The sequence below is a fragment of the Bubalus kerabau genome, chromosome 6, assembly GCF_029407905.1.
Source record: "Bubalus kerabau isolate K-KA32 ecotype Philippines breed swamp buffalo chromosome 6, PCC_UOA_SB_1v2, whole genome shotgun sequence".
Classification (NCBI taxonomy): Eukaryota; Metazoa; Chordata; class Mammalia; order Artiodactyla; family Bovidae; genus Bubalus; species Bubalus kerabau.
The window spans coordinates 16,971,116-16,996,961 of NC_073629.1; the positions used below are offsets into that span (position 1 = coordinate 16,971,116).

General features: G+C 39.6%; 1 protein-coding gene across 2 annotated transcripts in view; it reads left to right on the plus strand.

Annotated features, from left to right (window-relative positions):
- Positions 1-529: 529 nt before the first annotated feature.
- Positions 530-25,846, plus strand: part of NUP210L (nucleoporin 210 like) — a 97,522-nt gene continuing 72,205 nt past the window's right edge. For both annotated transcript variants that reach the window (XM_055584197.1, XM_055584198.1), the window contains exons 1-10: positions 530-829; positions 2,325-2,461; positions 8,623-8,754; positions 9,641-9,734; positions 10,257-10,407; positions 12,733-12,865; positions 13,766-13,924; positions 18,630-18,698; positions 19,309-19,415; positions 20,059-20,199. In XM_055584197.1, coding sequence (XP_055440172.1) covers positions 576-829; positions 2,325-2,461; positions 8,623-8,754; positions 9,641-9,734; positions 10,257-10,407; positions 12,733-12,865; positions 13,766-13,924; positions 18,630-18,698; positions 19,309-19,415; positions 20,059-20,199 — 1,377 coding nt within the window. In that variant the 5' untranslated portion in view covers positions 530-575. The remainder of the gene's footprint in view (positions 830-2,324; positions 2,462-8,622; positions 8,755-9,640; positions 9,735-10,256; positions 10,408-12,732; positions 12,866-13,765; positions 13,925-18,629; positions 18,699-19,308; positions 19,416-20,058; positions 20,200-25,846) is intronic.

Consider the following 25,846-nt stretch of genomic DNA (forward strand, 5'->3'; position numbering starts at 1 on the left):
AATTTAATAAGAGGTCCTCTCAGAGTATTTGCTTACAGACAGGTTGTGTGAGTGGATAGCTTTCAAAGCTGCCTTTGAGACGCCAGTGCCTGGCATTTCCTGCACTCTGGCCTTGAGGCTGGACATGAATCTGACTTACTAGTAAAAATGACACAGCTTCCTTGACAAAGTCCAGCTGTTTATACCAGAGACTGGAACAATTTTTTCCATTTATATGCACGGGCCAATGCTGACTGGAAATTATTGCCCCCCAAAAAAGTTGGTGGGGGGTTGCTCTAGGAGTCAAACCCATAGTAGGCAACAGAAGGAGAAATTTAACTGGGAGAGATTTATTTTTAGATTTTTCTGCTTGTTCTTTACTATTAAAAAGGCCTGCCACCTAATATTTAAGAAGGTAGCCCTTAAAATTTAAAAAAAAAAAAAAAAAAAAAAAAGAAGGTAGCCCTTTAAGTGGGTAGCTAGCTGGGTTTCTGCCTTCAAGTTAACATAACGGCTTGTTGGAGCCCTTCCTAAAAACATTCCCATAATTCCAAGCGGTACGGCCGCCTGTTGACGTCACGCCTGCGGATTGGCTGATGTTGGAGCTGAGGGCACGGCTGCAGTTAAGCGAGGAGACGGAGTTGAAGGGCGCCATGACTGCTGTTGGGTCGCCAAATCCCCGAGGCTTCGGGCTGTTCTGCGTGACTCTACAGCGCCTCCTGTTTCTGCTTCTCTTTTTGCTTGGAACCCTGGCCAACAAACTTAATGTACCACAGGTGTTGCTACCCTTTGGCCGGGAGCCAGGCCGGGTTCCTTTCCTGCTGGAGGCTCAGCGAGGCTGCTACACTTGGTGAGGCGTGGCGGGATCACGGAGAGTATGCACCCCCACGCCACCCAGGAAGAATGGGAAGGGTTCATTGAACGGAAGACGCCACCGGAATACTATGTGGTCACTAATCCTGAAGAGCCTTGCCTGTAGGGATCAGGGGTGGGAAGTCAGCAGGAATGGAGGGCCAGCCCTTCTGATACGGCCTGCCCTCATGTGGGATGTTTTCAGCTCATGTGTGGGTCCTTTTATGAGCAGTTAACGTGTGAGATTGGCTTTCTCATGGTATGTGTTGGGAGGGGTAGTCACTATGTGAACAGCTGTCAGGGTATAAGGAAACCCTGTGTGGTGGCCTCAGACAACCATGGCTACCCACCGCAAAGAACTTTCAGTGTTAAGAGCTAGGACGAGGAGTTCCCAAAGTCTGAGGAAATTTTTTGAGGGGCTAGAGAGGCTTAGGATGTGCGAGTTTGCTGCAAACTAAAGTGAGGTTTTCAGTGTAAAAACGCTTAACTATTATATACTTAACTAAGCACTTTGCATGTGTTAACTCATTCCGTTTTTACAGTCTTATCGATTAAGGCTATTTTTTCCATTTTACAGGTGCGTGAATTGAGGCATAGATAATATGAAGTATAAACTTGTGTGAGAAGGTGTATTTTAGGTGGAGATAAGATTTGCCTGTCACATATTAATATGTTTCCTCCCTCATATGAGAGTACTCTCTTGAAGTGTACACTCAAGTTTGGGGTAATCAACTCTGGGGGGAATGACTTTCTGACTGAGGATGAAAAGACATGATTCTCTGGTGTGAGAGAACCCAACCATAGGTTGTATGGTTTCCTAAGGGTAAGGGAACCTAGCTGAAGTGGGCTCCACGGTATCAGAGGGCTCATCCTAATTGGAGATTTCCCTTTACCATCACTGAAGAGAAGCACCAAGTTTTCTCCAGTGTAAGAAGTTCATCTCCCATTTTATGAGGCTTACACAGTGATCCAGTGTGACATATCTCCTGACTGAGGATGATGGAAGGCATCAATCTAGGATTGAAGGAATCAATCAATTCCTTCCATCCATCCAAAAATATTAATGATTTTTTAAACTGTATTTTGAGTTGGACTCACGCCTCATAATTTTAGCAAGATTTTCACCTTAGATAGCAACAGTCCAATTTCTAGGATTGGAGGAAATTCATTCCTCAGAGTTTGAGAAGCCAGGTCTCTCATTGTTGGAAACACAGCATCAATCCTGTTTTTACATACTGAGGGAAGATTGTAACAATCTTACTTTAAATATTGAGGAAGGAATGTAACTTGGCACAAGGGATCACTGGAAAATGTTCTCATCAGTCTCTTCCACTTAAATCTTACCTCTTTAAGCAATGTTTCTATTTTAAAGAAAAACCTTTAAATACACCTGGTAGTATGTAGCATGGAAAAACTATAGGAATCTATGTTCCACCAAAAGTTAATTTTAACCCTCATTCGTATTTCATACTCTAAGTATTTTATCCTGGCAGGCATTCCACCCATCATGATGCAGTAACTGTTGAACCTTTATATGAAAATGGCACCTTATGTTCTCAAAAAGCTGTGCTCATTGCTGAATCTACCCAACCAATACGCCTCAGCAGTGTTATTCTTGCTCGAGAGATAGGTATGTTGAGACAAAACACACTATGTAACTGTTCCCCTGGAGTAGAAAAATCTGATATCTTTTGTAGATGGTTAACACAGACAGTGTTGGCTTCAAATGTCCCTTAAGGTAGAAAAAAGGATTCCTGCAATATAAACCTTAATTGTGGCATCCTAGCCTGTAACTTTTTAAATTTTTTTATTTTTGAACATCCAGCCCTTGGCAATGTGCCTGATACAGAGCAGAAACTCTGGTTGGTTGAATCAGTGGAGAAGGGAAGGACCTATTTATCAGAACTAGCTTGGTTGTTATGTTCTGAGGTTGGTCTTGAGTGAGGCAAAAGGCAGAATAAAGACTAGTACTTCTCAGGCTTCCCTGGTGGTCCAGTGGTTAAGAATCTGCCTGCCAGTGCAGGAGACACAGGTTCAATTCCTGGTCAGGGAAGATCCCGTGTGCCGTAGGCAACTAAGCCCACATGACATAACTATTGAAGTCCTAACACTCTAGACCTCATGCTTTGCAACAAAAGAAGCCACCACAAGGAGAAGCCTGAGCACCACAACTCTAGAGTAGTCCCCCCTCACTGCAACTAGACAAACAAAGCCCGTGTACAGTAACAGAGACCAAGTGAAGCCAATAAATAAATAAAATAAAAAACTAGTACTTCTCAAGTACTAGTGCCATCTATGAATCTGCATCTTCAGCATCACCTGGGAGCTTGTTAGAAGTGTAAATTCTCAGGCCCCACCTGATCTGCTGTATCAGAATCTCTGGAATGAGCCAGGGGATCTGTGGTTTTAATTTATGGCTTCAGTGGGTCTTCGTTGCTGTGCCAGGGCGTTCTCTAGTTGGAGTGAGTGGCGGCTGCTGTTTGTTGTGGTGCTCGGGCTTGCCGTTGCAGTGGCTTCTCCTTGGGGAGCATGGGTTCTAAGGTGCACTGCTGCTGCTGCTGCTAAGTCGCTTCAGTCGTGTCTGACTCTGTGCGACCCCAGAGACGGCAGCCCACCAGGCTCCACCGTCCCTGGGATTCTCCAGGCAAGAACACTGGAGTGGGTTGCCATTTCCTTCTCCAATGCATGAAGGTGAAAAAATAAAATGAAGTCGCTCAGCTGTATCTGACTCCTAGCGACCCCATGGACTGCAGCCTACCAGGCTCCTCCATCCATGGGAGTTTCCAGGCAAGAGTACTGGAGTGGGGTGCCATTGCCTTCTCCATCTGAGGTGCAAAGGCTTCAGTAATTGCAGCACTTGATCTCAGTAGTAGTTGTAGTGCACAGGCTTAGCTGCTCCATGGTATATGGGATCTTCCCGGACCAGGAATCAAACCTGTGTTCCCTGCTTTGGCAGGCAGATTCTTAACCACTGAGTCACCAAGGAAGTCCCAGGGATCTGTGTTTTTAACAAGCTCTCCAGACGATTCTCATACATACCGAAATTTGGGAAGCACATGCTAGTCTGTTCTAGACCAGAGCAGCTTAAGAAATGCTATTTGTGTCCCTGAGTTTCTGGCACTTGGTATTTTCATATTGATAGGTCAGAAATATCTGCGTGGCTCTTAAATATTTTGATAAATTATATATCTATACTGTATTATTAAAAATAAATTTAAGATGTTTGGTATACCATATTTCATATAATTGAAGATGCCATCTATTATAACTGTTTTTAATGTACTACTAAGAACAACATTCGGAGAAGGCAGTGGCACCCCACTCCAGTACTCTTGCCTGGAAAATCCCATGGACGGAGGCGCGTGGAAGGCTGAAGTCCATGGGGTCGCTGAGAGTCGGACATGACTGAGGAACTTCACTTTCACTTTTCACTTTCTTGCATTGGAGAAGGAAATGGCAACCCACTCCAGTGTTCTTGCCTGGAGAATCCCAGGGATGGGGGAGCCTGGTGGGCTGCTGTCTATGGGGTCGCACAGAGTTGGACACAACGAAGTGACTTAACAGCAGCAGCAAGAACAACATTGCCAACTAAACTGCTTTTCTTCACTTAGAATTTTTGCTTTATACCGATTGAAAGGCTCTTTTTTGACTTAGATGGTTATTTTTATTGTGTATCACTCTCAAGCCTAATAAAAAGGAAATTAACTGGTTAAAATATTCCTAAGAAAAATTTAACATTTTTGCTTCATCTGAATCACTTTTTGGGAATCATCAATGTCTGTGTTTATCCCCACAACATCTTCCTTTGTACCATTGAGACTGTTCATGATGTTGCATTTCTTAAAAGAATTAAACCAAAACCATGTACAAGGTATTAGTATTGGACTCATTAGTTGGCTTTACAATTTATAAAGCTGAGCTGTTTTGTCTCCAGCTTTGAAAAGGTTTCTAGCACGTTTGAGTCGCCATCTTTCTCACTCTGTGTCCTTAACTATTTGGTTCCAAGGGGAAAGAGTACTCCACCATTGTTCACCATGTTTTCTTCCAACTACTAATACCCATTCTGCAAGTTTGATGTTGGCCCTTTTAAAGTTCTCACGAATGCAGTAAATGATAACTATGCTATGACTGCTGGTGGTTGACAGTTCTAAGATGTCATCAGTCATAAGATAAAACCCTAATTTCAGAGATGTTGAAATGTCAGAAAAATGAGTGTCTTGGAGTTGATGAAATATGAGATTTCAAAGATGAGAATCTTTGAGGACTGTGTCATGCAGGGCAGCTACAGTGGATAGAGAGGGATACAAAGATGAGAAAAGTGTTGCTTTGGTCACATATGCTATTTTTAATGTAATTACTGTTTTCAAATTTTATTTATTTTTGGTTGCACTGGGTCTTTGTTGCTGTGAGTGGGCTTTCTCCAGTTGTGGCGAGAGGGGGGTACTCTTCATTGTGGTGCACAGGCTTCTCATTGCTGTAGCTTCTCTTGTTGCAGACCACAGGCTCTAGGTGCATGGGCTCAGCAGTTGGGGCTCACAAGCTCTAGAGTATGGGCTCAGTAGTTATGGCTCACGGAATATTCTTGAACCAGAGATCGAACCCCTGCCCCCTGCAGCAGGCAGATTCTTATCTGTACCATCAGGGAAGTCATGCAATTACTCTTAAGTACATGAATTCATTCTGATGTTGAAAGAGCACACAGTTGCTTGGAGAAATGTCAAATCTGGCTCTCAGCTTGGTTTCATCTGACTTGTGAATATTCCAAAATTATCTTTCAAATCAGCTTTCACAATTTTGCTATTAAAACAATTGTGTACATAGATGATGGAGATTCCCAGTAATGAATGGCAGTCTTAGTGTTCTACAAGATGCATTCTTATCTTAATGGGAACTGGCACTCTGAAATGGGAAGGGACATTTTGAAAGAGAAGAGCATGCCTTAAGAGAAACTCTTCATTTGTTTGACAAATACTGAATTACCTACTAACTATAAGGTATCTGTAAAGGCTAAAAGATTTAAGCACTCCATTGGTGTTTAGGTGCTTGGGATTTTGTTTATGATGTTTTTGGTGATAGTCTAATAGAGAAAATGAGTGGCTATGACAGAGATTAGCCACTAGCTACTAGGAAATGGCAACCCACTCCAGTGTTCTTGCCTGGAGAGTCCCAGGGACGGGGGAGCCTGGTGGGCTGCTGTCTCTGGGGTCGCACAGAGCCGGACACGACTGAAGCAACTTAGCAGCAGCAGCACTAGGGAATTCCCTAGTAGCTCAAATGGGAAAGAATCTGCTTGCAATGTGGGAGACCTGAATTCAATCCCTGGATTGGGAAGATCCCTGAAGAAGGGCATGGCAACCCACTCCAGTATTCTTGCCTGGAGAATTCCATAGACAGAGGAGCCTGGTGGGCTACATGGGGTCGGAAAGAGTTGGAGATGACAGAGTGACTTTCACTGCTACTCAACTGTGACAGAGATGGATAATGGTGAGATACGAGGTGGGCATATTCTATTTGGTAAGAGTGTTAGATTTATTTTGATTTTTTGTTTTGTTCTGACTTGTGTTACCTCCCTTTGATAAAATATTTAAAGAATATGAAAGGTTATATGTGAAAGTAGTGAAAGTGTTAGTCATTCAATCATGTCCTATACTTTGTGACCCCATGGACTGTAGCCCATCAGGCTCTTCTGTCCATAGAATTCTCCAGGCAAGAATACTGGAGTGGGCAGCCATTCCCTTCCAGGGGATCTTTCCGACCCAGGGATCAAACCAGGGGTAATCTCCTGCATTACGGGCAGATTCTTTATTGTCTGAGCCACCAGGGAAACCCCAAAAGGTTATATAATGAAAAGTAAATCTCTAATCTCATTTCTCCAAGAGATAACCACTTTTCTGTATCATTCCAGATGTAGTCTATGAATATATGAAAATGCCTTTTTGTAGTGGGATATCTAGATTTTCAACCTTACGTACAGGACAGGTAGAGGAGTTTGGAGATGAAGGCATAAATTTTAGGTATAAAAGTTCACGTGAAGGATGAAGAAAGGGTTTAGACAGCTGAATGATTTTGGTGGAGAGAACAGAATGGAATGATCAGTATATTTTGCACTGTGGTCAGCATGTGGTTATTGTTCACCAAATACTTAAAACTTTTTTTTTAATTTATTTGTATTTCAGCTGCACTGAATCATTGTTTCTGTGCACAGACTTTCTCTAGTTGTGGCAAGCAGGGGCTACTCTTTGTTGCAGTGAAAGAGTTTCTCATTGTGGTGGCTTCTTGTTGCAGAGCAGAGACTTGAGGCACATGCACTTCAGTAGTTGTAGTCTGTGGTCTTAGTTGCTTCTTGGCATGTGGAATATTCCTGGACCAGGGATCAAACCCCTGTCCCCTGCATTGGCCAGCAGATTCTTACCTACTGTACCACCAGGGAAGTCCCAAAATATTTTTTAATAATTTTTAAAAATTTAATTTATTTTTTGGTTGCATTGGGTCTTCACTGCTGCTCACAGGCTTTCTCTAGTTGTAGTGAGCTGGGGCTGCTCTTGGTTGCAGTGCATGGGCTTCTCATTGTAGTGGCTTCTCTTGTTGTGGAGCACAGGCTCTAGGTGAGTGGGTTTCAGTAGTTGTGGCACGCAGAGTTAGTTTCTCTGAGGCATGTGGAATCTTCCTGGACCAGGGATTGAAACCGTGTCCCCTGTGTTGGCAGGCAGATTCCTATTCACTGTGCCACCAGGGAAGTCCCCAAAATAATTTTTATTTCACCCTTATTTCATCTTTATGAAAATAAGTCTACTTTCTGTACTGTTTCAATTTGTGTTTCTGAAGTTAATCATGACTATATTGGGCTTCTCTGGTGGCTCAGATGGTACAGAATCTGCCTGTAATGCCGGAGAACTGGGTTTGATTCCTTGGTCAGGAAGACCCCCCTGGAGAAGGGAATGGCAACCCACTCCAGTATTCTTGCCTGGAGAATTCAATGGACAGAGGAGCCTGGCAGGCTGCAGTCTACAGTGTTGCAAAGAGTTGGGCACAACTGAGCAACGAACATATTGAGTGGAACTCTAGTTGGGTCTAATACGTGATTCTCAGGCTAAAAATCTCATGATCCAGGAAAAAAAATTGTAAGAAATGAAGTGAAAGAGAAATTTATTGGCAGACAGGAATGGCATATGGTTGCCACCCTCTTACTTTCCTAAATAAACACATTTTTTAAAATGTACTCTTATAATTTCATAAAAGGAAAAGCATTCTAACACTTCAAAAGTAATATTGAATATATGTTCCTTTAAAGTGAAAGTGAAGTCGCTCAGTCATGTCTTTGCGACCCCACGGACTGTAGCCTACCAGGATCCTCTGTCCATGGGATTTTCCAGGCAATAGTACTGGAGTGGATTGCCATTTCCTTCTCCAGGGGATCTTCCTGACCCAGGGATCGAACCCGGGACTCCCGCATTGTAGACAGACGCTTTACCGTCTGAGCCACCAGGGAAGTCCCAGGGAATATATAAAGTGAATATATTTAATTTTATTACTGTTTTAAAATTCTCATTTTTTGATGAGTGAATAAAAACAGTATTATAGATCAGTGTCTGGGAATCACTGCTCTAGTGTCTATTCTTGTAAACAGATGCTCTTATATATTTTGTTGCTGTGCTGTTTTCTTCCACAGGTTGAAAGGAACTATTATGCCTTTCTTTTTCTTAATATTTAGAATAAGCTCCTCAGTATATGAAACATTTAATAGATTCATGACCTGTTGAATTAAATTCTCAGTTTTGGGGTTCGTTTTAGTGACTGACCATGAACTGCGGTGTGATGTTAAGGTTGATGTGATAAACAGCATTGAAATTATATCTCGAACGCGGGAACTCTATGTAGATGATTCACCACTGGAACTGATGGTGAGGGCATTGGATGCTGAAGGTAACGAATGCCAGAGGATTCAACGAAATTACCTAAAATGAACACTTTTGTGTTTAGTTTTTGGAAACAGAAATTTGAGAGATAAAAGTAGGTTGGAAATAATGTTTATTTTCTCATATGAAGTTCATGTGCAAGAAGAATTAACAATTCTGAGTGTAGTTTGATGTATTAACTACAGACTTTCATTAAAATTTCCTAGTTCAGAATCCAAATTCTGCTACTGGGCTTCTGCTAATGGTCCCAACAATTAAGAACATTTTTGGAGGAAAAAAAAAAGTACATTTTGGAATTTATTATTATCTCTGTTTTGATCAGTCTACTTTCTGTAGGCCAAGAGAATTAAATGTAAACCTGTGAAAATTTTATAATTTTATCTTTCCTAAGACTGATTTTACATTGTTTTTCACATACTACACTCGTGTAATATGTAAAAAAACATTTTAATGCATTGCTTCTTTCTTTGTAAACTAGTGAAGAGCGATTTTTAAAATGTGAGAAATGAACATATTAGTAATATTCAAATCTAGTTTTTATAAAAATTTTTATTAGAGGGACCAGGATTTAGGGATGACTGTCAACCCTGAGATAGATTATAAGGTGGCCTTTTTATGTTGAAAGGAACAGAAATAGTGCCATAATTTTGTCAACCAGCAGTTAACCAGCTTGAGTCATTTTCACTTTCAGAAAGCTTATACAGCAACCGTACTTACTCTGTATAGGGGTCTTCCTGGTAGATGTGTTTTAATTCATTAATGATAGTGCATCTATGTGTTAATGAAAGAGGCTTAAAAATAATTTTCTAGTTAAATTTCCCTTGCTTATTAAAGATACCTGAATATTTTTGAATATGTGATTTTGTCTTATCTGCTTTTGCCTTGCTTTACAGGAAATACTTTTAGTAGTTTGGCAGGGATGGTGTTTGAGTGGAGCATTGCCCGGGATAATGAATCAGCAATAGAAGAACTGTCTAGCAAAATTAGGTAACCTTGAAACCAAACCTAACTATCTGACTTTGAAGGAGACATCTGCCTTTGGGTAGCACACTGAACAGCAATCATTTGTGTGGGTTTTGATCATTTTTCTATCTGGAACTATTTGGAACAAATAAATTTATCACGGGAAAATATGGCATGGCTGTAGGTACCTTGATGATGGCTTAATTTGAGTCACTGCAGAGGAGTTCATGAAATCAGAACTGTACAATTATTTGTCGTATCTTCTGACACTTTTGTTTTTCAAGCTATCAACACTCACTGAAATACAGTGAGTGGATATTAGTATGAAATTTTCTCTTCAGTGCCAAGCAATAGCTCTCAGACAATCCGGGTTTTAGTCCTACAACAGTTTTAGCCAGAAGCGTATTAAGTACTTTTCTTCTATCTAGTCATTGTGGAAATTTTAAACTTTTGACACTATACAGCCATTGAAGAGACTATGTTTAAAGTCTCTCAGAGCCTTATGGAAGAAGAATAATTTACTAGAAACAAAGTTTATCTCTTTAGGATTTTGAGATACTCTGAAGCAGAATATTCTCCCCCTGCATATATAGCTGAGATGGAAAAAGAAGAGAAACAGGGAGATATGATTTTGGTGTCTGGCATTAAAACTGGTGCTGCTATCGTAAAAGTTCGAATTTCTGAACCATTCTATAAGGTAAAAATTTAGTGCTATAGACATTAAGTCTTGCCTATGGAATAGTTTCTTATGTTTGTCTATAATAGAAACCCTCTAACCTAATTGATTTAGGCCAATTGAAAAAGTTATTTGAAATGGATAAACATTTTTTGAAAACCTGTCTTCCTTAAACATGTTATTATCCAAGTACAATTACAAATGTTCCTGGCATTTTCTCTTAAAACATATAACTGCATTTTATTTACTAATCCTTTGATGTAGGTCCAAGACTTTTCTTTGTCTACGAATTCACTGGTCAAAAATATACATACTTATTCTTGCATAAATTAGTTTCTAGTTTCTTTTTCATTTTATTTTATGGTTGAGTGAAAAATTACACATGTGTGAAGCAATTTGAATGCAGAATTCTAATATATTTTTCAAGGATTTTCCCCTAGTCTTTTACATTTCTCACCTACACCTACTTTGATAGCAGTACATCTTAGCTATCCTTTAATTTCTTTTTTATTTAATTTTTTTCTTAATTAAAAATGTTTTTTAAAATTTATCCTTAGCTTGCCTTTAACTATTTTTTAAAAAATTAATTTAAAAAATTAATTTATTTATTTGTGCGGTAGTTTGTACATTCTTTGGCATTGCCTCTCTTTGGGATTGGAAGGAAAGCTGACCTTTTCCTGTCCTGTGGCCACTGCTGACTTTTCCAAATTTGCTAGCATATTGAGTGCAGTACTTTCACAGCATCATCTTTTAGGATTTGAAATAGCTCAGCTGGAATTCCATCACCTCCACTAGCTTTGTTTGTAGTGATGCTTCCTAAGTTCCACTTGACTTTGCATTCCAGAATTCTGGCTCTAGGTGAGTGATCACACCATCGTGGTTATCTGGGACATGAAGATCTGTTTTGTATAGTTCTTCTGTGTATTCTTGCCACCTCTTCTTAATATCTTCTGCTTCTGTTAAGTCCATACCATTTCTGTCCTTTATTGTGCCCATCTTTGCATGAAATGTTCCCATGGTATCTCTAATTTTCTTGAAGCGATCTCTAGTCTTTCTATTGTTTTCCTCTATTTCTTTGCATTGTTCACTTAGGAAGGCTTTCGTATCTCTCCTTGCTGTTCTTTGGAACTCTGCATCAGATAGGTATATCTTTTCTCTTCTACTTTGCCTTTTGCTTCTCTTCTTTTCTCAGCTATTTGTAAGGTTGTCTCCTCAGACAACCATTTTGCCTTTTTGAATTTCTTTTCCTTGGGGATGGTTCTGATCACCACCTCCAGTGCAATGTCACGAACCTCCGTCCGTAGTTCCTCAGGCACTCTGTCTATCAGATCTAATAATCCTTTGAATCTATTTGTCACTTCCACTGTATACTCGTAAGGGATTTGATTTAGGTCATATCTGAATGGCCTAGTGGTTTTCCCTACTTTCTTCAATTTAAGTCTGAATTTGGCAGTAAGGAGTTCAGGATCTGAGCCACAGTCAGATCATTGTGTTTTGGCTGCACTGGGGCCTTCTCTAGTTGCAGCGAGTGGGAGCTACTCTATAGTTGAGGTGCACAGGCTTCTCATTGTGGTGGCTTCTCTTGTTGCAGAGCACAAGCTCTAGGGCATGGGTTCAGTAGTTGTGATGCACAGGCTTAGTCGCTCCGCAGCATGTGGGATCTTCCTCGACCACAGATTGAACCTGTGTCCCCTGCATTGGCAGGCAGACTCTTAACCACTGGACCACCAGGGAAGTCCTGACTATAACTTTTCAAAACATTTAAATTTTTTACAGAAAACAACTCTTTTCATATAATGCTTTGTTTTAAAATTAATTATTATTAAAGTTGAGAAAAACAAATGTCTTTTGGCAAGCATTTAATTCAAGTGGCAGGAACATATATGTGGACATCCTAGAGAGCAGCCTATTAACCTTGTATTGGGTAAGCCTTCACAAGAATTGATATGTTCAACAAGGGATACAGACTAACTTAATCTGGAAAGTCAGTTCACTGGAGGTTGGTTAAAAGAATTTCAGTGGAATACAGTTAGGTCTTACTTTTTCCCATTTTATCACACTTGCCTTTTTATTTACCTACCCTTCTCCTTTAGAGCTTGTTGTTTTCTATTTTTTGTTTGAGTGACTTAAGTAATAAGTGACTTAGAAAGCTGACATTGCATTAATATTCATGATCACTTTTTAAGGCTAACTGAAATTATGATCTGTGCTTAGGAAAGCATTTTTTTAATCTTGGCAAAATATTTTAGAAGAAATTTATAAAAGTGAACTTTAATAAGGAGGACAGCCTTGAGGATTTTGCCTGTGGAAACTTTCTGGTTTTTTTTTTTTTTTTCCTTCTTTTAGAAAGTGGCAGCAGCATTGATACGTCTGCTTGTTTTGGAGAATATATTTCTTATACCATCCCAAGATATTTATCTCTTAGTAGGTGCATATATTAAATACCGAGTTGCAAAAATGGTTCAGGGAAGAATGACAGGTAAGTTGATTTAGCTTTTCCTAAGACTAACATTTCCCAAATCTTTTCTGCTGACAAGAGAAGCAGCTTCACATTATATATGCAAAATACTTCTTTCTGTCTTAGATTTTTGTGATAAAAGTACAGTTGCCCCTCAAACAACACGGGTCTGAACTGTGCAGGTCCATTTATATGCAGATTTTTAAAAAATAAACAGTACAGTACTACCTGATGTTTGGTTGGCTGAAAGCGTGCATGCAGAACTGGGGTTATAGAGGGTTGACTAATACGTGGATTTTCAACTGCATGGGAGGTCGATGGGGTGGGGGGGGTGGTGGTGGTGTCAGTGCCTCTAATCCCTGTTCAAAGATCAACTGTATTCTTTAATTGCTGTACTTGAGCTGATACTGGACTGAGGTAGCCCACATATCTTAAACAGACTAATGCTATAGTTCAACTACTACTTAGCTTCAGTGCCCATAAGCATCTGAATTGTTTATTAAAACAACCAAAAGTTTACTAACTTAGGACAAGGGAAGAAGCTTTACCAGAAGGGGTTTGAATGATCTTTGCAAAAAAGCTGTTTATTGAGAAACTCTGTTATCTGAAAAATTTAATACCCTGCTGATCCCAAAAGTCCCACTCAGTTTATAAAGTGTACATTTGCTCCATTAACATTAGTCCTTTATTTACTTGCCTAGTGGAGATCCCTCCTCCTACTCTCAGTTTACTGAGTTTTAAGAATATAAGCAACAATAAACTCATATAGTAGTCCCCCTCAATTTCTATATATGTAGAAATTCATTATAGTTGGGAGGAAATAAAGAGAAAAGCAGATTTTGACCTGCTTCTTCTTATAATCCAACAATATACTATTGTCTATTGCTTTCATTATGGTTATGTATGTTTCATGTCTTACAGAGGTGAAATTTCCCCTGGAACACTATACACTAGAATTGCAAGACCACAGAGTTTCATGTAATATTTCTCTTTCTGGGAAAGTGGCTTCACTGGATGAGAAAACAGCCATGGTGACTGCTGTCCAGCTGGGCCACACTAACCTTATCTTCGTCCACAAAAGTATCCTTTTAAAGTTTTCGCTGCTAATCTATATTTCCTTGAGCAAGCTAGACATGTTCCTTGGTAAAATAACTGGTTAAGCATGATTATAACACTACTACATTTATTTTCCATAGGTTCTATCTTTTAAAAAGCACTAGAAATTATTATTGTCACAGTTTCTAACAAAGGGTAGGTACAGAAGAGTAGTTGGAATTTGGAATCTGTTGACTTCAGAACTTATGTGCAACATAATATAAATTGTAAATAGGCGGGCTTCCTTAGTGGCCCAGTACTAAAGAATCTGCCTGCCAATGCAGAAGACACAGTTCAATACCTGATCTGGGTAGATCCCACATGCAGCTGAGCAACTAGGTCTGTGCACCACAGCTACTGAACCTCTGCTCTAGAACCTGGGAGCTGCAACTGCTGAAGGCCACACACCCTAGAGCCTGTGCAGCGCAACTAGAGAAAAGCTCATGCGGCAGCGAAGACCCAGCACAGCCAAATATAAATAAGGTTATATTAAAAAATTATAAATAGGAGACTGGGGAAAACTTTGGAGGAGCTTGTGTAACTTATTTAATTTGTTCTTGTTTTTACGTGAATAATTGAGAAAAGATGATATTGTCTGCAGTGGCTACTTAATATTTGTTAAATTGAGGCAAGAGTAATTTTTTAATTAATTTTAATCGGAGGATAATTACTTTACAATATTTAGGTGGTTTTTGCCATACATCAACATGAATTACCCCCGGGTGTACTTGTGTCTCCCCATCCTGAATCTCCCTCCCACCTCCCTCCCCACCCCATCCCTCTGGGTTGTCCCAGAACACTGGCTTTGAGTGCCCTGTTCCGTGCATTGAAGTTGCACTGATCATCTATTTTACATATGGTAATATACATGGTTCAGTGCTATTCTCTCAAATCATGCCACCCTCACCTTCTCCCACAGGGTCCAAAAGTCTGTTCCTTACATCTGTGTCTAAGAGTAATTTTAAAAAATTCACTAAACCTGCTCTATTAGGATTGAACAAAGGGAGTTACTTAGAGCTCTAATATAGTCAATGAAAACAAAACAGTATAAAGATTAAAATTATCAGAAAATTGAAATTTTCAGAGAATTCATAAAATTCTCAGCGTTGATTTTGAAATATTTCCTATTTTTTAATCTTTGAATCTCAAATATTTAAATTAATTTGTTTAATTTATTCAGCAAATACCTATTATATTTCTCCTATATGCTCAACATAGCTCTAAGTGCTGAGGATACAGACTATTTTACTCAGGGTGGTTAGGGAAGTCCTCTCTGATAAGGCTGCATTTGAGCAATGAACGATACAGATATCTGGGTGAAGGCTCTCCAGAAAGAGGAAATAGCAAGTTCAAAGGTTCTGAGGCAGAAGCATGTTTGGCATGTTTACAGAAGAGCAGGGAAAACACTGCGGCTGAGTGCAGAGAATCAGGGCAAAGTAGTAGAAAAGGTAATAGAGTAGGAGAGGGAGTAACTATGTAGGGCTTAGTAGGCTTACTCTGAGTAAGAGCCTATCAGTGTTAAAGGGTATAGTATTTCTTGTAGAATAGTATTTTTTAATTAGCTGTTATGTTCTCTTATATTATTTGTCTAAAACATTCAGGAGGGGTTTTGGTTCAGAGTTGTTTGTTCTCTAGTCGTTTCAAGGGGCCTAGGACATTTGTGAATAAATACAATAGTAACTACAAAGTAAACTAAGTTATTTGATATTTATTTAGTTCCAGCTGTGCATCAGGCACTTACCTGAACTGCCTTCCCCAGGCATGCTTACTATGATTTTCTTCATAGTTTTTTCTTTTTTTTCTCAGTTCATATTGTTTTTTATTCCATATTGTTATTTATTGTTATTAAATATTAAAATATATTTACCTCTTGACATGGAAGGTGACGATTCATAATTTATTCCAGCACCTGCCTTAGGGTGGCTGGTGGTACTCATAGAGATGGGTGATATAAAAGAAGGCACATGTTTAAGGGAAAAGAAAACTAGTTTAGTTTTTCACATGTCAACCTGAAGTATCTGTGGGGTAGACATCCAAGCAGAAATTTTTATTATGCATCTGGAGGAGAAAGATTCAGGATGAAGAAAAGTCTTTCAAAGTTATTAATTTATAGCCAGGTGATAGTTGAAGCTGTTGTAGAGAAAGTGAACCTAGGGAGACTATACAGAGTGAGAGAAGAGGACCAAAGACATAACTGTGGACTGCCAGCTTCTAAGGTTCATTTGGAAGAGGAGGAACTTTAAGGATGCCCAGAAAGAATGTTTAATAGGAAATTAGGAGAGGAGGAAATAGTAGGAAAATGAGGAGAGAAAAATTTCGTGGTAACCAAGTGAGGAATTTGCAATGAGAATGTTCTTCAGGTGAAATCAGCAGAGATAAAGACTAAAAGTCTCTAGTAACTAGGAAGTCTTGGATCACATTTCCAATAAAACAGCTTGGCTTTAAAAAGGAGGAAGAAAACAAGGCAGAAGTTTGAAGAAGACAAAATTTTTTTAAATTAAGAGAAACTTGAATATGTCTATAAGTTAAACAGAGAGATGGCAGAGATATGGATGAAAAGAAGGTCAGTTGATGGAGCTAGATTTCTAAGGAGTAAGATTTCGGAGGAGCAAGATAAAATGAAATTCCAAACAGGGAAGGATTAGATAAAAGGTAGATGTCTTATTCTGATTATGGAGGGATGAACTGGTTTAGAGACCTATTGAGATCTGTGTCTTCATCTGTAAAATGAAAGGAATGAGATACTCCTGGATTTCCTTCTGCATGCATGTTCAGTTGCTCAGTTGTATCCAACTCTTTTGTGACCCCATAGACTGTGGCCCACCAGGCTCCTCTGTTCATGGAATTTCCCAGGCAAGAATACTGGAGTGGGTTGCCATTTCCTTCTCCAGGGGATCTTCCCAACCCAGGGATCTAGCCCAGGTCTCCTGCATTGCAGGTAGACTCCTGCACTGCAGTGGATTCTTTGCCAACTGAGCTATAAGGGAATTTCCTTTTAGCTCTTATAGTTTATGAATGTAGTACATACTAAAACCAAACTCAGAATGATACAGTGTTTAAAAGATTTGCTTTAATGAATGCTATGCTATGCTAAGTCACTTCAGTCGTGTCTGACTCTGTGTGACCCCATAGACGATAGCCTACCAGGCTCCCCCGTCCCTGGGATTCTCCAGGCAAGAACACTGGAGTGGGTTGCCATTTCCTTCTCCAATGCATGAAAGTGAAAAGTGAAAGTGAAGTTGCTCAGTCGTGTCCAACTCTTCGAGACCCTATGGACTGCAGCCTACCAGGCTCCTCCATCCATGGGATTTTCCAGGCAAGAGTACTAGAGTGGGGTGCCATTGCCTTCTCTGCTTTAATGAATAGTAAAACCAAATGGCTTTTACTTGTAGCTCAGCTGGTAAAGAATCCTCCTGCAATGTGGGAGACCTGGGTCAATCCCTGGGTTGGGAAGATACCCTGGAGAAGGGAAAGGCTACCCACTCCAGTATTCTGGCCTGGAGAATTCCATGGACTGTATAGTCCATGGGGTTGCCAAGAGTTGGACATGACTGAACAACTTTGACATTCACTAAAAAAGAAATTTTAATTAGCATATCAATTGTATGTATATTAATAGTTCTTTTGAAGTACTTGGGCAGCTTTAAAAATTTGATCCCTGAAATAGATTAAATGTTTTGCTTTCGTTGTCACTATAGATACTGTAGTGCCTAATTATAGCCTAGTGCATGACTGAATTAACAGCACTTCTAAATTAGTGTGCTTAGAAATAATAAGAGTTTTCTGTCCAATCATTTCAGTAATACATTTCTCAGAGCAGAAATAATTTCTTCTTAGCTTTTGGACATAGTATATTTCTAAGAAGGAATTACATTACTAATTAGATTGTGTAGGCATGCTAAGTTGATTCAGTAGTGTCTGACTTTTTGTGACCCTGTGGACAAGAGTCCACCAGGCTCCTCTATCCATGGGATTCTCTAGGCAAGAATACTGGAGTGCGTTGCCATGCCCTCCTCCAAGTGATCTTCCCAATCCAGAGATCGAACCTGCATCTCTTAGATCTCCTGCATTGGCAGGAGGGTTCTTTACCACTAGCACCACCTGAGAAGCCCCAGATTGTGTATAGGCTAACAGAATAAATAATGTGTAGTGTGATGTATGACATAGAAGTATCTTTGGTGGAAGAGAAAACATTTTGATATTAAAGAATTGCCACAGATAATAGAAAATCAATTAGTGATTTTTGAAACTGTCTGTGGAACCTGAGGCAAGTTACTGGGCTGGATGGCAAGTCATGCCACTCCCTCTCCATCCACCACTGTCCATTTCTTCAGCCAGAGCAATTCCACTTTGTCCTGCTTTCCCTAATGGGCTCCTATGAAACACTTTTACAGGGGAAGAGGATTCTGCAGCTAAATGAATATTAAAAACGTGGAGCATGATCTTTTTTTCTTTCGTTTCATCTTCCTGATATTTGAAATTCAAGAATACCTGATACCTGTGATTACTGAACCCTCAGATTTTTCTCAGAATGTATGCATTTAAGTTTTGCTTTCCAAGAGATGATGAAAGATAGAATTTTTATTTGCTTTTGTTTGTGGGCTTATGTATTTATTTATTTATTTTGGTAGCTTGTATTTTTCTTTTCACCCAAATCTAGCTCATAAAATTTCCTTAAGCAAAAATTAAGATGTCCATATGCGATCTGTGTCTGGACTCCCAAATTGCACCATATATGTTGTAGAGCCTGGATTTTTAGGTATTTTTAGATAATGATTTTCAGAAAGCCAAATAACTTAAAGTATGCCACTGAAATGAGTGCATTAAAGACTAGAGTGCTTCATTTTGAGACTTAACTAATTTCAAATTCAACCTTACTTTGACATGTTTTCTTGCACTGTTCTAGTTAAATGCTATTTGCAAGAGTAAAGCATCTTGAAATAGACTGTGAAAAAGTATGAAACTCCATGTAATACAAGGTTGGACTAGGAAAAGAGACTTCATACAAAGAAAGAAGAAACCTATGTCCTTAAGCCACATGAAGCAATGAATCTGACTGAAAGCAGCTGAAAACTTGCCTGACGTATCAGAAATGAGCAAAATTGTGGGTTTGGGGTGGGCGGTATTTGTATACAGATGTAAGTGAGAATGCTTCTTTTATACCTGAGATGAACTAAGTTAAACTAGGATCTTTGGAACCCCAAATTATTATACAGTTTTATAGATGGAACTAAAGTATCTACTTTGGAAACCATCTCCATCTATTAGTGACTTTTGCTCTTTAAATGGCTTTTTAAAGTTTGTATTTTTAAAATTCATTATAGAAAAATGGCCTCTTCTGATATTTTTCTTTATTGATTTGTGTACAGGTTTCACAGTCCAACCTGGAGACCGATGGAGTCTAGAGGTGGGACAGGTCTATGTTATTACAGTAGAAGTATTTGATAAAAGCAGCACAAAAGTCTATATTTCAGATGTGAGTCTATCTTTTTAATTTTTCTAGCCCCCTTAAGGGTAACTCCTTCAGTGAGCAGTCTTTTTGCTAGGAAGATTTTGTTTTTGCTTCCAAATTTTGCCTTCAGAAAATGCAAGTTACTACTTTATCATTATTAAGTAGTTCTATCCTTGAGGAAAACTAAACCAGAAGTAAAAGATACAACTTGGTTAGAATTATAGGAAAGAGATTAAGTTGGCACCAAGGGTAACACTTTGGAGGGGATCCTCATTCTAAAACTTCATTTCAGAGAAGTTATCAGAATTTTATAGTGTGATCATTAGATGTAAAATGTTGTAGTCATTCTCCACCATCCATTCCCCACCCTACCCCCCACTGTCAGTTTCTGGAATGGCACAAATTACACTAAAATTGACATAAGCTTTGATGCTTACTATTTCTAATTGCTTGTCATTAATGGATCTTTCAAACACTAGTACCATTTTAAAATGACATCTTTCCAACTTAGAATTTGATGAGGGTGAGCAAAGATTTTTATTTTTACTTCTTTAAGCCCCAGAATGCATAGTCACACTTTTTTTTTTTTAATGCTTTGAGTTTAAAATGGGGTTAGGGAAAAAAAAAAATCTCTTCAGATTTGTGCTACTTTTGGGCTGATTTTCAGAATCTCAGGATTATGTACCAATTCCTGAGGGAATACTTTGAAGAGCAGCTAACTACTGTGAATGGATCTTACCATGTTGTAAAAGCTCTGAAAGATGGTGTGGTCCTGATAAATGCATCTCTGACTTCCATCGTTTACCAGGTAGGAATTAAAAGGACATTTTTTGAATCCTGAGAATACTGACAAGATTTGCTTGATTTGTTGATTTGCTAGCACATATATAGCATATCTCACTATTATCTTTCACAAAATAAACTAATAAACAGTACACTTAGTAGTTATACCTCTGCAAATTTTCCATTCCAGTCTCTGTTATTGCATATATCTGCATTTGTGGTCATTTTGTGTATGTGTCATTTGAGGTTCGTTTAAAAATTATTCCATATGCATGTTTCCTTGTGTCATCAGATCCACATAAGAGTATTTTGTATTTTGTAACCCTATGTAAAAATACATAGGGTTAATATGCCAATTGTTTAACCATGCCGCCAACTTTGCACTTTTAGCAGGTTTTTACTTTGTAAATGGCATAACTGAGTATCTTCAGACAATTTCTATTCCTTTTGGTAAATTTTTGTATGGTATAATACCAGAAATGGAGTTACTGGGTGAAAGGATAAGGAATTTATCTGTTTCTAACGCCTCTAAAAACGTGCAAATATCCGACTTTAAACAGTCCGTCGGATTTGTTTCCCTCTGTAAACCTACTTTTTCTCCAGTGATCCTTTCCCCAGCTGTTTGAGGCAAAATCCCAAGAGTCCCCTTTGACTCTACCTTCTCCCTCACCTCCTCCGTTCAGTATGTCATTGAATGCTAAGTCAATTCTAAAATCTCACAAATCCATTTCTTACTAGATGAAGGAGACACTGCTGTCTTTCACCTAGACTTTCACAGTAGCTTCTAAACTGATACTCTACCTTCAATATTGTCTGTGGCTAGAATGATATTATAAAAACTATAAAAATCATTATGTATTTACTGTTTAAATTCCTTTGGTGGCTTCCCACTGATTTTAAGGTAAAGTTTAAACTTTGCGGTTCCTAGGATTCTCATCTCAATGGGTTCTCTTGTTGCAGAGCACCAGATCTACGTGCACGGGCTTCAGTAGTTGAAGCACGTGGGCTCAGTAGTTGTGGCACACAGGCTTAGTTGCTCCACAGCAACTAAGTGGAATCTTCCCGATCCAGAGACCAAACCTGAGTCACCTGCATTGACAGGTGGACTCGTAACCACTGCACCACCAGTTGTTGTTCAGTTGCTAAGTCATGTCCAACTCTGTCACCCCATGGACTGCAGCATGCCAGGCTTCCCTGGCCTTCACTGTCTCCTGGAATTTGCTCAGATTCATATCCGTTTAGTTGATGATACTATCTAACCATCTCATCCTCTACCACCCTCTTCTCCTTTTACTTTCAATCTTTCTCAGCATCAAAGTCTCTTCCAGTGAGTTAGCTCTTCACATCAGATGGCCAAAGTATTGGAACTTCAGCTTCAGCATCAGTCCTTCCAATGAATATACAGGGTTGATTTCCTTTAGGATTGACTGGTTTGATCTCCTTGCAGTCCAAGGGACTCTCAAGAGTCTTCTCTAGCACCACAATTAGAAAGCATCAGTTCTTCAGCACTCAGCCTTCTTTATGATCCAACTATCATATCTGTACATGACTACTGAAAAAACCATAACTTTGACTATAGGAGCCTTTGTCAGTAAAGTGATGTCTCTGCTTTTTAATACCCTGTTTAGGTTTGTAAAGCTTTCCTTTAAAGGAGCAAGTGTCTTTTAATTTTGTGGCTACAGTCACCCTCTGCAGTGATTTTGGAGCCCAAGAAAAACAACTCTGTCACTGCTTCCACTTTTTCCCCTTCTATTTGCCATGAAGTGATGGGACCGGATGCCATGATCTTTTTTTGGATGTTGAGTTTTAAGTCATCTTTTTCACCCTCATCAAGAAACTTTTTTGTTCCTCTTCATTTTCTGCCATTAGAGTGGTATTATCTCTGTATTTGAGGTTATTGATACTTCTCCCAGCAATCTTGATTCCAGCTTGTGATTAATCCAGCCCAGCATTTCATGTGATGTAATCTGCATATAAGTTAAATAAACAAGATGACAATATACAGCCTTGTTGTATTCCTTTTCCGATTTTGAACCAGTCTGTTGTTCATGTCCAGTTCTAACCGTTGCTTCTTGACCTGTATACAGGTTTCTTAGGAGACAGGTGAGGTGGTCTGGTATTCCCATCTCTTGAAGAATTTTCCACATAGTCAAAGGCTTTCACATAGTCAATGAAGCAGATGTTTTTCTGGAATTGTCCTGCTTTCTCTGTGATTCAGCAAATGTTGGCAATTTGATCTTTGATCCTCTGCCTTTTCTAAACCCAACTTGTACATCTGGAAGTTCTCAGTTCATGTACTGCTAAAGCCTAGCTTGAAGGATTTTGAGGATAACCTACTAGTATGCGAAATGAGTGCAGTTGTTCGATAGTTTGAACATTCTTTGGCACTGCCCTTCTTTGGGATTGGAAGGAAAACTGACCTTTTCTAGTCCTGTGGCCACTGCTGAGTTTTCCAAATTTGCTGGCATATTGAGTGCAGCACTTTCACAGCGTCATCTTTTAGGATTTGAAATAGCTCAGCTGGAATTCCATCCCCTCCACTCTCTTTGTAGTAATGCTTCCTAAGGCCCACTTCACACTTCAGGATGTCTGGCTCTAAGTAAGAGATCACACCATTTTGGTTATCCCAGTCATTAAGACCTGTTTTGTATAGTTCTTCTGTGTATTCTTGCCACCTCTTCTTAATCTCTTCTGCCTCTGTTAGGTTCCTACCATTTCTTCCCTTTATTGTGCCCACCCTTGCATGAAATATTCTCTTGATACCTTCAATTTTCTTGAAGAGACCTCTAGTCTTTCCCATTGTATTGTTTTCCTTTACTTGTTTGCATTTTTCATTTAAGGAGGCCTTATCTCTCCTTGCTGTTCTCTGGAACACTCCATTCAGTTGGGTGTATCTTTCCCTTTCTCCTTTGCTTTTTGCTTCTCTTCTTTCCTCAGCTGTTTATAAAGCCTCCTCAGACATTGTCGTCTTGCATTTTTTTTTTCCTTTGGAATGGTTTTGGTCACTGCCTCCTGTACAGATGTTATGAACATCTGTCCATAGTTCTTCAGGTTAAACTTGCCAGGTATCTCTTGACTTTCTACTTTTGCATTCCAGTCCCCTATGATTGAGAGGGCATCTTTTTTTGGAGTTAGTTCTAGAAAGTCTTGTAGATCTTCAGAGAACCAGTCAACTTCAACTTCTTTGGCATCAGTGGTTGGGGTGTAGACTTGGATTACTGTGATGATGAATGGTTTGCCTTGGAAATGAACTAAGATCATTCTGTCATTTTTACGTTTGCGCCCAAGTACTGCATTTTGAACTCTTTCATTGACTATGAGGGCTGCTCTGTTTCTTCTAAGGGATTCTTGCCCACAGTAGTAGGTATAATGGTCATCTGGTTTAAATTCACTCATTCCCATCCATTTTAGTTGATTGATTCTTAAGATGTTGATGTTCACTCTTGCCATCTCCTACTTAACTATGTACAATTTACCTTGAATCATGGACTTAACATTCCAGGTTCCTATGCAGTATTGTTCTTCAGAGCATCAGATTTACTTTCACCACCAGATACATCCGCAAGTGAGCATCATTTCTGCTTTGGCCCAGTTACTTCATTCTTTCCAGAGCTGTTAGAAATTGCCCTGTTATTTCCCAGTTGCACATTGGACACCTTCCGACCTGGGGGCTCATTGTCTGGTGTCATATCTTTTGCCTTTTCATACTGTTCATGGGGTTCTCATGGCAAGAATACTGGAGTGGTTTGCTATTCCCTCCTCCAATGAACCACGTTTTGTCAGAAGTCTCCACCAAGACCCGCTCGTCTTGGGTGGCCCTACATGGCATGGCTCATGACTTCACTGAATTATGCAAGCCCCTTTGCCATGACAAGGCTATGATCCATGAAGGGGTGGACCACCAGGGAAGTCCCTTAACTTCTTAACCCAGGTCTTCCACATTGCAGGCAGACTCTTTACCAACTGAGCCATTCAGGGAAGCCCTCTTAACGTAGTTTTATAGAAGCCTCTATGACAGAGATCACAATCTGGTGGCCTGCAGACTATCTTGATTTGTAATCTTGTTTTTTATTTAGGTATGTAAGTTTCCTTTTGATCAGGGAATTTAAAATAAAATCTGGAAGTTTAAAATAAAACTACTTCCCTGGTGGTTCAGTGGTTAAGAAACCACCTGCCAGTGCAAGGGACATGGGTTTGATCCTTGGTCTGGGAAGATCCCACATGTTGTGGAGCAACTAAGCCTGTGCTCCACACCTACTGAGCCCATGAGCTGTAAGTGCTGAAGCCTGAGTTCTCTAGAGCCCATGCTCCACAACAAGAGAAGCCATTGCAATGAGAAACCTATGCACTGCAATGAAGAGTAGCTCCTGCCAGTTGCAACTAGAGAAAGATTGTGCATAGCAGTGAAGATCCAGCACAGCCAAATATAAATAATTTTTTTAAAAGAAAGAAAAAATGCCCTCAAGATCAGTCCAAATTGTGTGTATCACCATATCATTTAAAAAATTACTGAATAAAAATAATTGGTGAATAATATCCCATTGTATAGATGTACTGGATTTTAACTATTCACCTACTAAGGATGATTTGGGTTGTTTCTATTATTTGGCAATTATAAATAAAGCTGCTCTAAAGATTCTTGTGGGCTTCCCAGGTGGCTCAGTGGTCAGGAATCTGCCTGCAGTGCAAGAGATGAGGGTTCAATCCCTGGGTTGAGAAGATCCCCTGGAGAAGGAAATGGCATCCCACTATAGTATTCTTGCCTGGAAAATCCCATGGACATAGGAGCCTGGAGGGCTACAATCCATGGGATCGCAAAAGAGTCAGACACAACTTAGCAACTAAAACAACAACATTGTTGTATAGCTTTTGCTGTGAATATGTTTTCATGTCTCTGGGATAAAATGCTTAAGAGTGGAGACTTCCCTGTGGTACAGTGGAGAAGAATCTGCCTGCCAGTGCAGGGAACACAGGTTCAATCCCTGGTCTAGGAAGATTCCATATGCTGCGGAGCAACTAAGCCCGTGTGCCACAACTACTGAGCCCATATGCTCTGGAGCTCACAACCTGCAAATCCTGAAGCCCACAAGCCTAAAGCCTGTGCTCCAAAACAAAAGAAGCCACTGTAAGGAGAAGTCTGCACATGACAATTAGAGAGTAGCTCCTGCTCACCCCAACTAGAGAAAGCCTACATGCAGTAATGAAGATCCAACACAGCCAAAGAAAAATTAATAAAGAAAAACGGCTTGAATGCAATTCTTGGGTCATATAGTAGCTACATGTTAAGTTTTATAAGAAATTGACAAACTATTTTTCTAAAATGGCTGTATTATTTTATTTTATATCCCCACCAATGATCTATGAGATACCATTAATAATTTTTAATGTTTCTTCTTTTTATTCATAGTCATTTCAAGTTCTCTATTTCAGTTCAGTTCAATTCAGTGGCTCAGTCGTGTCCGACTCTGCAACCCCGTGGACTGCAGCACAACAGGCTTCGCTGTCTATCAACAATTCCCAGAGCTTACTCAAACTCATGTCTGTTGACTCAGTGATGCCATCCAACCATCTCATCCTGTTGTCCCCTTCTCCTCCCGCCTGCAATCATTCCCAGCATCAGGATCTTTTCCAATGAGTCAGTTCTTTGCAACAGGTGGCCAAAGTATTGGAGT